The sequence below is a fragment of the Protopterus annectens genome, chromosome 10.part0 (genome assembly GCF_019279795.1).
Source record: "Protopterus annectens isolate FY-2018-M chromosome 10.part0, PAN1.0, whole genome shotgun sequence".
In the NCBI taxonomy this organism is placed as follows: Eukaryota; Metazoa; Chordata; order Ceratodontiformes; family Protopteridae; genus Protopterus; species Protopterus annectens.
The window spans coordinates 287,140,184-287,153,870 of record NC_056744.1 but is presented as its reverse complement, the minus strand read 5'-3'; the positions used below and the strand labels follow the sequence as shown (position 1 = coordinate 287,153,870).

The following is a 13,687-nucleotide window of genomic DNA, read 5'->3' as shown; positions in this document are numbered from 1 at the left end:
AGAACTGACCTTTGACACTCCTGTTAAGCAGCGCTCATCTGCCAATAAAAGAAGTTTGAATCAAAGACTGAGTATCAGAGCATTTTTATTCTGATTTTCGTTTGAGAAATCCCTCTACCTTCCACAGCTAGATCCTTCAAAGCAGATCAAAGGAACACATCTATGAAACAAACGAAGTGGGAGACTATGAACAACATAACATACCTCCAGGAACTCCAAGTGGATACATTTACCTCCAGGAACAGCAAGTGGATACATTTCTATGTTTACAAATGTTTGGAAGTATTGACCTCAGATGGGGAAAAAGGAGCACTATTTGCCATTTAAGGTGGTAAAATTATATTAGAGCACTGACTTTTGAAGACACACCCCAAGTCACAGAAAAATGCCTAAGCATAGACAAATGGGACATGCATGTATGCCTTAGGAGATGCAACAAAATCTAATTAAAGTGCTTTAATCCTATGCATGTTACACAGCTTTAACGACAGGAAGACAATGAATAATTCAGTTTTGATAACCTACTGAAAATTAGTATAGTAAACTGTAAGCTACGAAGGACTTAAAATATGCCATCTGCATTCACCAATGATGTTCTTACAGTTGAAATTCCATTAGAAATAATATGTGAAGAAAATGAATGCAGTTTATCATTTCATGTTAGTGATATAGTTATAGACTAATACACCGAGTTTACATACTCAATATGCCTAGATCGGTAACTTATTACAAAATATGTTAAAGTAAGCTAGTAAAAAACGTATTTTCTTTGATGGTCAAGAACTGGTGGCTTGCTTGGGACTTCATTACTTCAGTGAATATTCAAGAGACATGGGACAACTTGGCAGTTAGTACAGAAGGTTAATGCTGTGAGATGTTATTAAACTGCATCCTGTAGTCCAGGGTTTGATTGCCTTAGCTTCCATTTGTCTACTGTGTGGCTTAGAGCAAGTCATTTAGCTTGTCTTTGTGAATAAATCAATGCTTAATTAATTTGGGTTGATTACCCACTTTTTGTTCCTTTCAGCTGCAGTATCTTTCATTTATGCTACTAGCAATTTTCATAATATACGTCTTTAGTTTAATGTCTGAATCTGCACTTGTACTAGCGACAGTGACCACCATCAGTCTGAACACAGCAAGGCCGACTCCACCTCACTGAAGAAATGAAGGCCCACACTAAATGAAAGCACTAATTTATCATATCCAAATGGAAAAGTATTTTTTAAATCAGAATATATTTGCATATGATATATATATTTATAATTTACAAAAGCAAACACTCATATTAGTGAATACTTTTTACTGTTAAAAAAAAAAAAGATAAGCAAGAGTTCTTTCTAATGAAGTTTTTGCTGTCAGACTTTTTATGAGATCACATTGTGGTGGGGTAAGAGAATTTTGAGTCTACCCTGCAGCTGCAGCTATGGTATACATTATCAAGAGTAGGTGATGGGGATTTGCCCCTTGCAAAAATAAATTAGTTTTAGTTTTGAATATTATTGATCATTTTTCGCTCTAAAATGATCAGTTTTACATTCATTCTTTTGAGTATTTGATATTTCATGAGACAGTTAGTTATTTATATATATATATATATATATATATATATATATATACACACACACACACACACACACACATCTGTGTATGTATATGCACATATTTATACAGATCTATTCACACACATGTGTATATATATATATATATATATATATATATATATATATATATATATATATAAACAAAAATATAGATATAGATATATCCATACATACATACACAGATCAAACCAATGATGCATCTTCTAATCAGTTGTAAATACCTCCATCTGTACAACATCCACATATACCTTAAGGAAGAATACTATACAAAATTAATTTTCAGCGGGGTAATTCAAGACTCCATTAATGATTACTTTGATGTCATTCTTGTTGCACAACCGTTTGCCATCAGTATTATGATACTCTTTTTCAGAAACATTTTACATATCATTTCAGTCATAATTTATACTCACTACACATGTAGACAATAAAAATTGTAATAAAAAGCACAGTTTAACAGCAGTAATGTTCTTTTTCTGCATGATGTCTGCTGTAAAAAGAATGCATGACTGTCACTTCATGCCTAAGAAGTGGCTTCAGGAAAGAGAGGTACGTATCTAGCTGAACAAATGCAGATACAGAGAACATTCTTTTTTGGAATTTAGAGTCAGAGAATTCAAATATATGGCAAAGTACATTCAACTTGTCTAATGAGAGAGGGTAAGTACTCTTAAAGGTAATGTACCATTTACTGATGATATGAGGCTGTACATGAAGACAAACAACAGTAGAGTGGAAGAGAATTACTGCATGTTTTTGTTTGTAATAAAAATAATAAATGGAATATCACAGACCAAAGACACCTGTCTTCCATGTGTACCTCTGTTGTCTCTTCTGAGGTAAAAATAACCAGTCCTCTTGATCGGAGCCTCTAGACAAGTAGCCATGCCAAATTAAAGGAAAACTACTGAAAGACAGATCAAGAAGAAAAACTGTGCCCCAGAAGATGACTGCTTGAGGTGTGAGGTAGTAGGTCATGAGAAACTGTACAAGGTGATCCTAAATAATCCTCATACAGATAAAGCACTGATTAAATACAAATTTGAAGTGACTAATACTGTATAAAGTAGAACTGTTGAACTCAGCCTTCAGAATACTATTCTGAAATTGAGAAATGCGAAAACACAAGACTACAAACAAACTGTTTCCATGGGAACAAAATTCCACGCACTACCTCGTTGGTTAGCAAACAGGATGTTTAAGTGGACCCTAGCTTCCAGTCTCCCTACTCTGCTGTTGGGTTTTTCTGTAGTCTTTTTCTTTCATGAAGTCTGCTTTTGCCGAAAACCATTGTCTTCGCTCTTCATTTACTAACACCTGTAGAGTCATCTCTTGAAACACTTCACTGACAGAAACCTGAAATATACAGATAAATTCAGGAAAGGTTTTTGCATAGAAATGAACTGAAAAATACAACAATTGTAACAGAAAAATACCTGTACAAAGTGAAATGCTTGGAACATAGAAATGCTGACAGCATTTTGTAATCCAATTTTTGCTTCAAATTTGGTAATCTCTAGCTTGGTTATGCCTGCAACATAAAAACACAGTTATGTATTAGACAGACAAAGTACCATTGACACAACACAGCCACCACTCCTTATGTCACTTGGCTATCTGGAGTACGAACACAAACCTCCTGGCTCACAACCTTTCAGTTTCAGGACCTCTAAAAACTCAATACTGGATCTCACTGGATGTTAATTGATGATCTTAAATTACACGTTCAACCAGTTTTCCTTCAGGTAAGAAATAGAAGCTATGTCCTTATCATAACCCTGAGTACTTTTCATTCTAGTCCATCTGATATGACTGTTAGGTCAGGAGCCACTTGTCAGATCCAGTTCAATTATAGCAAAGCTCTAAGCCTCAAGCTCCTTTAAGGTATTTCTCTCCCATACTCCTACTAGGTCATTCTCTCCTCAGTTCGAGTTTGCTGAATATCTATAGAAAAGTGTGGCTACCAGGAAGGAAATGCGAGCAGAAGAGCATTCTGAAGGTCTGTTAGGTCTTCAGTACAATGACAATTTGGAAGGAGGGTGGAGGCAGTGATATTGTATTGGATGGACTAGGATGAAAAGAAACCAGTGTTATGGTAAGTGCATAACTTTTGTATCATTACCATCCTGCCCTCACGATCTGACTGTTGGCTCAGAATCCCAAGCTACCATAATACCTGGGTGGCATCAATAGGACACATTTCAAAACTGTTTCCTCAAATGGTACTCTAAAAAATGGACAACAAATCTAAGTTGTAATGCTTGATAAAGGTGTATAAGGCAGATCACATTGCTGCAGCACAAATTTCATCCAAGGAGGAATTCATGAAAAGGGATGAATAAGTGGCAAGGGACCAAGTGGAATGCTCCTTTGGTTTGTCTGAAAGACATTTATTTTTTTAATGATATATGAAGGGTAGTGCAACTGGGCAACCATCTGGAAAGGGTTATTTTAGTATCTTTTTTCTCAACCTGTTGGAAGTGAAGGAAACAAAATTTGGTCAGCCTTTCTAAAAGTTTTATCATGTAGAAGTATAATATCAGCTGCCTATGGAAATCCAAGGTATGAAGAAAGTACAGTTGTGTGAGTTGAACTTACCCATAACAATGGATGTTCCAATTTCTCACTGCTGTAGTAGCCTTTAGGCTATAGTTATATAAGTTGTGTCGTGCCTGACACACAACATGACATCTTCCTGAAGCTCTGACTCTCTCCCACACTTCCACTCTAGCTGCTGGCTGGACAGCAATGTGGGTTGGGAAAATCAGCAGTCAGACTGCAAAAGCTTCAGGACTTTGTTGCCTAAAAGTTAAGTAGCATACTCATGCTAAACATCAAAACAAGAAATATCCATGAAATTCCTTTCCCAACAATAAACTATATGCAAAAATAGTGGGATGGAGGGTGGGTGTGTTTACTGTAGCAGTAAGGAAGTGCAACTTACACAACGGCACAATGTTCATCACCTCCATTGCTGCAGTTGCCTTTACGTTATATGGGTTAATTATTAAAGACTAAGAGGAGGAAGGCTATGGATCCAGGAGCCCCGGTAAACAGTCTTAGCAAACCCAGTCCTGGATCTATAAAAATAATCTAATTTGTAATGCCTTATAATGCTATGTACAGAGAACTACATAGCTGCCTCTAGAATACGTCTAGAGTCCACACCTTTCCAATATGCCATTTAAGAAGGCAAAGCCTTAGTAGAGTGGGCCTTTATACTGCCTGGTACTGGTTTAGCATGGTGGGAGAAACAAAAGGCAATAGTTTGCTATGATATGGGTCTTCCTTTCTTTCTTGCAACATAAGAAACAAATCTGCTTTTCTAAAGGACTTGGTTCTGTCAAGATAGTACCTCAGCTGCCTATGTATGTCCAGAGTAATTAGACTTCTTTATCCATAGCTCTGAGCATCTAGATAAAACACTGGAAGATGGATGGCTTGATTCAAAGTAAACTCTAAAACAACTATGGACATGAATGAGAGACTTGTTCTTAGTGCAACCTTATTTCTATGGAACACCAGATAGGGTTCATCCACCATGACAGCTTGCAACTCAGATTTTCTTCTTGCAAATGTCGGTGCAATAAGAAAAGTTTTCAATTTAATGATCATTAAATCTGCTTGATGTGCAGGTTGATATGGAGACATGGTTAACTTTTCTAGCACAAATTTAAGATCCTAGGAAGGAAGCGTCCGTTTACAAGGAGGGCACAGGTGCAAAATTCCTTTAAGAAACTGTTTTACCAAAAACATATAGGAAAGTGGATGATCCAAGGGCACTTGGGCAGACATGATGAAATGGATGAAAGATGCACCTTAACAGAAGAGTACAATAGGCCAGAGGCTAGTAACTCACACAAATATTTGAGCATGAGTGGTACACAGTCCCTGACAGGGCACCAGTTACTGCCTTGACACCAATTAGAAAATCTTTTCCACTTGCTAATATAAGATTTTCTAGTAACAGATTTTCTTGCCTCCTTTAGCACGTGCTGTATGCCCGGAGAATGGAGGTACCTAAATGATGAATAAGAATTAGATCATCAAGACCATAAAGTGTCAATGTCTTGAAATTTGGAACTGTTGTATCAGATTTGGGAAGGAAATGTCTAGAATTGGTCTCCATGAAGACTCTTTCTTTGGCATCAGAAGCATTCTGGGACAGAAGCCTTTGCTCCTTTGTTTTAATGGTACTGGTTCTATGACTCCTAAGGAGAGTAAGTGCTGGAGAACCTGAGTAAAATATTCTGTTTGGTTTGGAGTATGGGGAAAGATCTCCCCTAAAAGGAGGTATCTGTATCCACTGCCAACTGTATCCCTTCCTGAACCACCTTTAACAACCAGGAGTCTGTCACAATCTGTTGACAAAGGGGAATGTATAGAGCCAGCTGCTGGGACAAAATCTGAGAAATGCAACAGAAGGGTATGAGGTGAGGTAAAGAACTATATGGGAGATTGTGAACATCCTGGAAACTCCTTGAATTAACTTCCCTCTCTCGTCAAAACAAACTTCCTCATCTAAAGCTGAATTCATAATTTCAGACTTTTAGGCATACCTCCTCAAAACTGTAGCAGAAGCAGTGGCCCTACACACAGTATCTGTACAATATTACACACTCTTTAAAGCATGTTCAGACACTTAAAAATGTCAGAAACAACAGAACTGAGACACACACTTCTTCAGAGAGTGCAGTAGCTAACTCTTTCAAATGGTCAGTTCAAAAAAGCACAAACTTCCACATATGGGTCTGATAGCTCAGAATTCTGTACCTCAAAGTGGAAGAAGAAAAAATTCTCTTACCCAAAGCTGTCCAAGATATTCCACTCCTTGTCCACAGAAGAAGCACTGAAGGATACCAAGAGCATGTTTGCTGCAGGCAAAGATGTGGAAATGGCTGTAGGGTCAGACATAAGATGAGAAAATAAACGCTTGTTAGTTTGAGAAATTTTATAAAGCCTATCTGATTTTTGGGGACTGAAAGTTGTAAATCATAAATACATACTCCAAGGCTGGCACTAATGGAGGAACAGGGGTAGAATGAAGCATACCCATTTGTAGGTTATTATAATATGTCCTCAGTTCAGGGGGAACATCCATTTGGTACTATAGAAAACCCTCCTTCATCCTGGCTCTAGTGTACTTCAGAGGAGGTTGTGAGGACCAAGTTTCCTTTCAGTCTGAGATATGGGCTTGAGAATTTAAAAGAGAAGCCCTGCTCCTGTATGTGCCAGTATCATATGTCATATCTTCTTCAAGAATGATTCTACTGATCTAATTTACAAGTACAATATTCTGAGTACCGGGATTAACTGTCTGTAACAATTTCTTGGCGGAGGTTAGAAAATCAACTTATCTAATAATATCACGTCTTCTGATGAACAATGTTTAACCTTATTTTATCTACTATTTGTTCAACAGGTAAATGGCTGGTCTGTTGACCTGTTTGAGTCATGACCTGCAGTTTTTTCTTTAAATATATTCCTGGCTAACTAGGAGAAGGTACTTTTGTCCCATGAAGAGGTCTCTTCACCCTGCCATATAGAGCAGCATTCCCTGGTATGTCTGTGTCCCAGTAAAGATGGTTCTCCCATGCCCAGTTCGGAAACTGGAACAGCTGACGAGGACATGACTGATCCCTGGTCAGTGCAGTGGAAACCTGATAGGGAAGGGAGTGGTCTAAAGAATGACTTCTGGTGACTCCAATGTCACTTAACATCAGCTGAGGCAAGGACAGAATTTGTGGAGATGACAAAGCCTCTTTAGTATTTTTCTTTCTAGGAACTAAGGAAGTCGGACCAGCGAGATTAGGTCAGCATCCATGGTGTATCACAGCAGAATGTTTCCTATGCTGTAATAATCTCTGGAACGAGTCAGTCAGAAGGTAAGATTTCAAACTGTTAGCACAACCAGCACACCACACCACACTACAGTTGCACTGTGCATCAGCCACACATTGAGATTAGAGAAATTTATCATCACCCCACAGCAGCCTCCAGCTGCTCACATGTCTGCTCCATGGGGAGACTTCAGAGAGAAAGTAAAGCCTATTCCTTTAGATTCCTGTGGAAATGGTTAGCATGCTTTCCCAATTCTGTCCATCACCTGTGACTCCTTGTTAGTCAGACGGACAGCTGCTACTTCAGAGAGTTCATTTTTAGTGGCTGCTGTTACAACTGAGGAGTCCATCACAGGGCCCTTGGGACATTACTGCCTATCCATAGGACAGCAAAGGATTTTATCAGGATTTCTGGGGCTTACATTCCAAAGAATCAAACTCCTGTCATGCCTTCTTGGTGGCAAAATCAATGAGGATGTTCAGCAGAAGGAACAACCCAGGAAGTAGAGGGTGCAGAGTGCTATTCCTCAAATAACAATTCCTCATCCTGACAGGGTAGATATGTGGACTAGGACACACCATCTATCTCATTAATTCTACGATTTTTCTGAAAGAAGTGTTCTCTGCAGGGGACTGTGGAGAACACACTCAACCCTTCAGGTCAGTATCTGAGATGAGAGATTTCACATGGGAGTCTATGTGCTTCCTCTTGCACACCCTCTTTTCTGGAATGTTGGGTGAAAATCTGACTCCTCAGAGGATCCCAATGAAGCCTGTATAGGCTGTTTGAGACTATCATCATCTGCTCTGTCCTTGGGAAGGTTGATGATGAAGCTTAGACAGAGACTGTAGGGTGTCTCTGGGTTAAGCTGGCACTGTTGAAGGCTGTGTTGAAGTTCTTGCTGAAGAAGCAATCATTCTCTCCATGACCTGAAAGGCCAACTCAGAGTCAGCCAGTACCAGGGAGACCCTCCCTAGCACTGTGCCCATCCCCAAAGTTGATTTAAGTGGCAACAAGGAAGGCACACCTAACACCAAAGATACTGACCGCACTGAAAGGGAGACTGCCAATGATGCTTCAAAGGCCAGGGTCTACAACACTTAAAATGGCATCAAATGCTGTTGAACTGAAGATGGAGCAGAAGACTCAGCATAGCGCACCAGGTCCCAAAACCTACTCAGTATAGAATGCCTCGATGTTGCGTGAATCAGCTGGGTAGAAATGCAGTCAATGAATGAGTGCTGTTTGGCTCTGAATGCACAGACTCCAGAGAGTGACCTGACATCAAAACCACAGGATCCATAACATGGACTGGGAAATGATTAACTAATGGAAAAAAGGACCAGTTTGATCTTCCCTAACAACAGAGGGTGTTTGGGTGGAGGGTGGGGGACAGCAGTACTGACAGGCTCTCAGCATACCTTCCCAGTCTAATTCACTAACACTTCTGAAAGACCTAACAGATTGGAGTGATAATGATAGTTTTATGATGAGACCACCATCAGATCAACTAGCGCCTTCTCAGAAGGATATCTACTAATTGTAGGCTTGGGGAGACTTGTCTGAGACCCTAGTTATGGGATCTGACAAAGTGGAAGTCCAGGGAAGCTCCTTAGCTGCAGACACCATAGATTCTGTATCCAACTTAGACACCTTCAGTGTCAAGGAAACAGACAGATCTGATTTCCATTTTCTGGAGTCTATTTTTTTGCCTATCCTATACTTTCCCTTATTTATATCTTTTTTTTGGTTTTCTGAGGATGGACTGGTGCAGGAGATCTTTGAGTAAAAGCTTGTTCCATTGATCTGACAGGGATCTGGACCTCACAAATTGCACAGACTGAATTAAGATACTCTGACCCAGGCAAATGACTCAAAGGCCATGATTGTCCTGGGGCAAAATCTTATGGGCCACATTTGGCAAAATTTTGGAATATCTTCTCAGGGACTTTTCATATTTATACTGTTTATCAGTTATGAAAATTAAATTCACAGAAAAAAACAGCAACAAGTATTAAACCAGAAATTAGAGTGACAGAAAGCTTATTTTTTTACAGAAGAGTTGGGCCTAAACCCAAACAATTAGTGGAAGAAAACAGACTATGAAGAAAAAACCCTCACAATATGAAAACCATTCAGCTAATATCAAGTAACTATTAAGCTAATACCCCAAAGAGCAAGACAATGGGTAAAGAGGCAAGACTTAATAAAAAACTGAAGGAGCACTTACTTAACTGCAAATAAACTGGCTTCAAATCAGGACAGTGGCAAATATAATCTGAGGGGAGAAGGACCCGGTTGGATTATGGCAAGGAAATATCTTAATGGAGCTTGAGGCTAGGAACATTAGTATGACCGAAATGAATCCAGCAAACAGTTCCAAACCCAACAGTCAGAACAGATGGACAAGATTATAATGACCCAAAATAATCCTGTGCTTAGCTAATGCCCAATGGATTTAGTGGAACTGTTCAGTGCCAGTGACCAATATCACTTCTTCATTTCATTAAGTAATTATGCAAGTTAAATAGCTTATCAGCACACATAATGCACTGTACCAACTTATAACACCAACAACCACTGTTTTAAAAATCTGTATTTAGATGACATCCAAGTTTTTAAAAATTGGTATTCAGATGACATCTAAGCATGGTAAAAGAAAACTCAGATGACATCTAAACTTCATATAAAGAAAAAAGAAGTTATGTACTCACCATAACGTTCCATGTTTGTTGTCCTTCATCTCGCCTTCATTCTTGTTGGTTGGGTTCGGAGCCAATCCTCAGCTCCGACTCGGCCATATACTATAGCTCAATAGCTTTTTACTGGCTCGAGGCTAGCCCCTATCCCAACATGCCTAGCGGTAGTTACCCAGATCCCGTTTATGATAACCCACCAGACTAAACAGGTCCAAATTTTACTAAACTTACTCATGAGAAAGGGACCTGCATATAAGTGTGTAAACATCAGCAAAGAGAAAGGTAGGAAAGACTAGGTCTAACCAACTGGTAAGCAAAAAGGGAACTCAGCCAGTGTAGGTAAACAAAGGGGAAGAAAACTCTTCTCAATCCTCCAGGAAGGGGAAGGAGGGTGGGATGCAAGGAAGGAAGGCAAGATAAAGGACAAGAAACGTGGAACGTTATGGTGAATACATAACTTCTTTATGTTATGTTGTCCCATCTCACCTCCATTCTTGCTGGTTGGGACAGCATCCCCAGCACCTATATCTTGGGTGGCTCACTGGAAAAGACTCCTCAGGACCGTGGAACCGAAGGATGCCCTGTTCCCGGAGGCCACATCTACTTTGTAATGACAGATAAAGGTATGGGGATTAGCCCATGTAGCTGCCGCACAGATTGAATCTAAAGGCAGTTTGGCTTGAAAGGCAATAGAAGTAGCCAAGGCCCTAGTTGAGTGTCCTTTGATTTTTCTTGGAAGTTCTCTGTTTTGCAAAGCGTAGACATGTATGATAGTGTCTGATAGCCACTTTGATAAGGTCACTTTAGAGACTGGACAACCTTTCTTGTTGTCTGCAAAGGATATAAACAAACTGGTCAGATTTACTGAAATCCTTAGTCCTGTGTAAATAAAAATGTAACTGTCTATGAACATCCAACTGATGGAGCTTATACTCTGCCTTGTTGCCATAATTGGGGAAGAATACAGTAAGCAATATGGATTGATTTAAATTGTGCTCTGGACACACCTTGGGGAAGAAGGGGGGATTGGTTCTGAGAGAAACTCTATCTTTGTGGAAAATCAAGTACGGGGGACAAGAAGATAAGGCCTGTAACTCTGAACCCCTCCTAGCTAAAGTAATGGCAGTTAAAAAAAAGGTCATCCATGTTAAAAATTTCAGAGGACAAGAATCAGCTAGCTCAAAGGGAGGAAGAATGAGAGTCTCTAAAACTAGATTTAAATTCCAGGGGAGGAGGTTCTCTTATTGGAGGTCTTAAGAGGGAAGTACCTCTTAGGAATGCTTTACATAGCCTGTAGGACATGATTTAGATCCCATTTCTCCTACATGGAAATTAGAAATGGCAGCTAGCTGGACTCGGATAGTAGTTGCTGCTGCTCCTCGTTCAAATGTTTCAGCAAGGAAATCCAGAATCTTAGAAATGGAGGAAGTAAAAAGATCAATGTTGCTCTTTTTTGCCCAACAAGAGAACCTCTTCCATTTACTAGCATAAAGTTTTCTTGTAGTGGGTTTATGGGATGAAATCAAAATGTGTTGAACTGCTGGGGAAACATCTGGGAGCCTGGCTAAGACCAGAAGTGGAGAAACCAAGCCATCAGCTTATGAGTATGGACGGAAGGGTGTAGAGCACCCGACTGATGCGTCAGATCATCTGGAACTGGGTTCAGTATCCAGGGCTCCCTTTGCAGAGGAGGCCAGAGGAATGTGAACCAAATCTGTCAAGGCCAGTAAGAAGCAATGAGGATTATCTTGCAACCCAACGACTGTGCTTTCTGAAGAACCTTGGGGATTGGGGGGGAATGGTGGGAAGGCATAAAGCAGTCCCGGGGGCCAATCATGAACCAGTGTGTCCCTGAATGACTGTCCCGGTGGTGAGACTAGGGCAAAGTAACTGGTGCATTTGTTGTTGAGGGGAGTGGCAAAATGATTGCAGCATGGCTGGCCCCATTTGTGAAAGATCAACTCTGCAACTTCCTATTTCAGGGACCACTCGTGAGGTATCAGAATAGGCCTGCTGAGCTTGTCCACTATCATGTTGGATTTCCCCGGAATGTGCATTGCGACCAGAAAGTGTTGGGAAGTCATCGCTCATTGCCATACTTGTAGAGCCTCTCAGCACAAGGGATAAGACCTGGTTCCGCCCTGTTTGTTGATGTACCATACCACCAACATACTGTCTGTCTGAATTGCTATAGTCCCTGTAGGTAGACAGTCTTGAAGTGCTTGCAACGCCAGAAGCACCACTCACATCTCTAGGACATTGATGTGCAAGTAATACTCATGTTTTTGCCAAGTCCCTTTTACAGTCTGTCCTAAATAATGCCCCCCCCCCAATCTGGGAAGCGCCGTGGTCACTGTGTCTATGGGTTGGGGGGGTTAGAAATGGTCTGCCCATTGATACCAGAGGGGAGTGAAGCCACCATGCTAAGTCCTTCTTGCAAGACTCCGTGATCCATACCTGATGTGACATTGGCAAATCCTGGAATGACCACTAAGCAAAAAGGAGGCACTGCAGAATTCTCATGTGGCATCAAACCCAAGACCTTGAGGACAAATTTTGCCTGGTTTCTCTTGTTTGCCAACAGGACTGAAACTTGACAACGGATGGTTAACACTCTTTCATGAGGCGGTTTTTCTATCATGGTCCTTGTGTCTAAATCTGCCCCTATACATGAAATATACTGACAAGGCAACAAGGCAGACTTTTCCTAGTTTATGCTGATGCCTAGTTGTGTACAGGTGTGAATAGTGGAGTTGCGTGCCTCGATCAGTTGATGCTTGGTGGTGGCAGTGAGGAGCCAGTCGTCTAGATATGGAAACACCAGAAATCCTAGAAGCCTCAGATGAGCTGTGACTACTGCCATACATTTGGTGAACACCCTGGAGGCTGTGGTGAGACCAAAGGGTAGAGCTCTGAATTGGTAATGACTGTCTCCCAGCTGGAAGTGTAAGTACCTCCTGGACCGCCTGTCCGTTTTTATATGGTAGTACGCATCCTGGAGATCGATGGAGCACATCCAATTGTCCTGACCCAAAAAGGGAAGAATGGACTGCAGTGTTACCATCTGGAATGGTTTTCTTGACTGATTTGTTGAGTTTGCTGAGATCCAAAATGGGTCTCCAGTCCCCTGTCTTTTTCGGAACTAAAAGAACCTTGAGTAAGTGCCGGATTTGATTTGGTCTGCGGGGACTTCTTGGGTGGCTCGTTTTTCTAGCAACATTTGAACTTCTAGATTTGCTTGATACTGAAGACTGGGTGGAACATCTTGGATTGAGATTTGATTTGTTGGAGGGGGTGGTTGGGAGAAGTGAATTTTGTAACCCCTAGAATTTATCGACAGTATCCATGTATCTTCCATGATTGTTTGCCAGGCTTTTGGGTACTGGGATAATCTGCCCCCGACTGCCTCCAGAGAAGGAGAGTCGGGCCTCCTTTCAGGAGAGCTTGAAAGGACTGCCAGAGAAGGTATCTCTGTCGGCCTGATTCTGCGCCTCCCACCCCCACCCCGGGATCGTCATTTCCCGTTATTTCCCCCTCTGCCCC

General features: G+C 40.7%; 1 protein-coding gene across 2 annotated transcripts in view; it reads right to left on the bottom strand.

Annotated features, from left to right (window-relative positions):
- Positions 1–1,914: 1,914 nt before the first annotated feature.
- The window catches only part of NAT9 (N-acetyltransferase 9 (putative)), a 209,102-nt gene continuing 197,329 nt past the window's right edge, over positions 1,915–13,687 (bottom strand). For both annotated transcript variants that reach the window (XM_044085162.1, XM_044085163.1), the window contains exons 6-7: positions 3,041–3,135; positions 1,915–2,960 (exon numbers count right to left, since the gene is read on the bottom strand). In XM_044085162.1, coding sequence (XP_043941097.1) covers positions 2,814–2,960; positions 3,041–3,135 — 242 coding nt within the window. In that variant the 3' untranslated portion in view covers positions 1,915–2,813. The remainder of the gene's footprint in view (positions 2,961–3,040; positions 3,136–13,687) is intronic.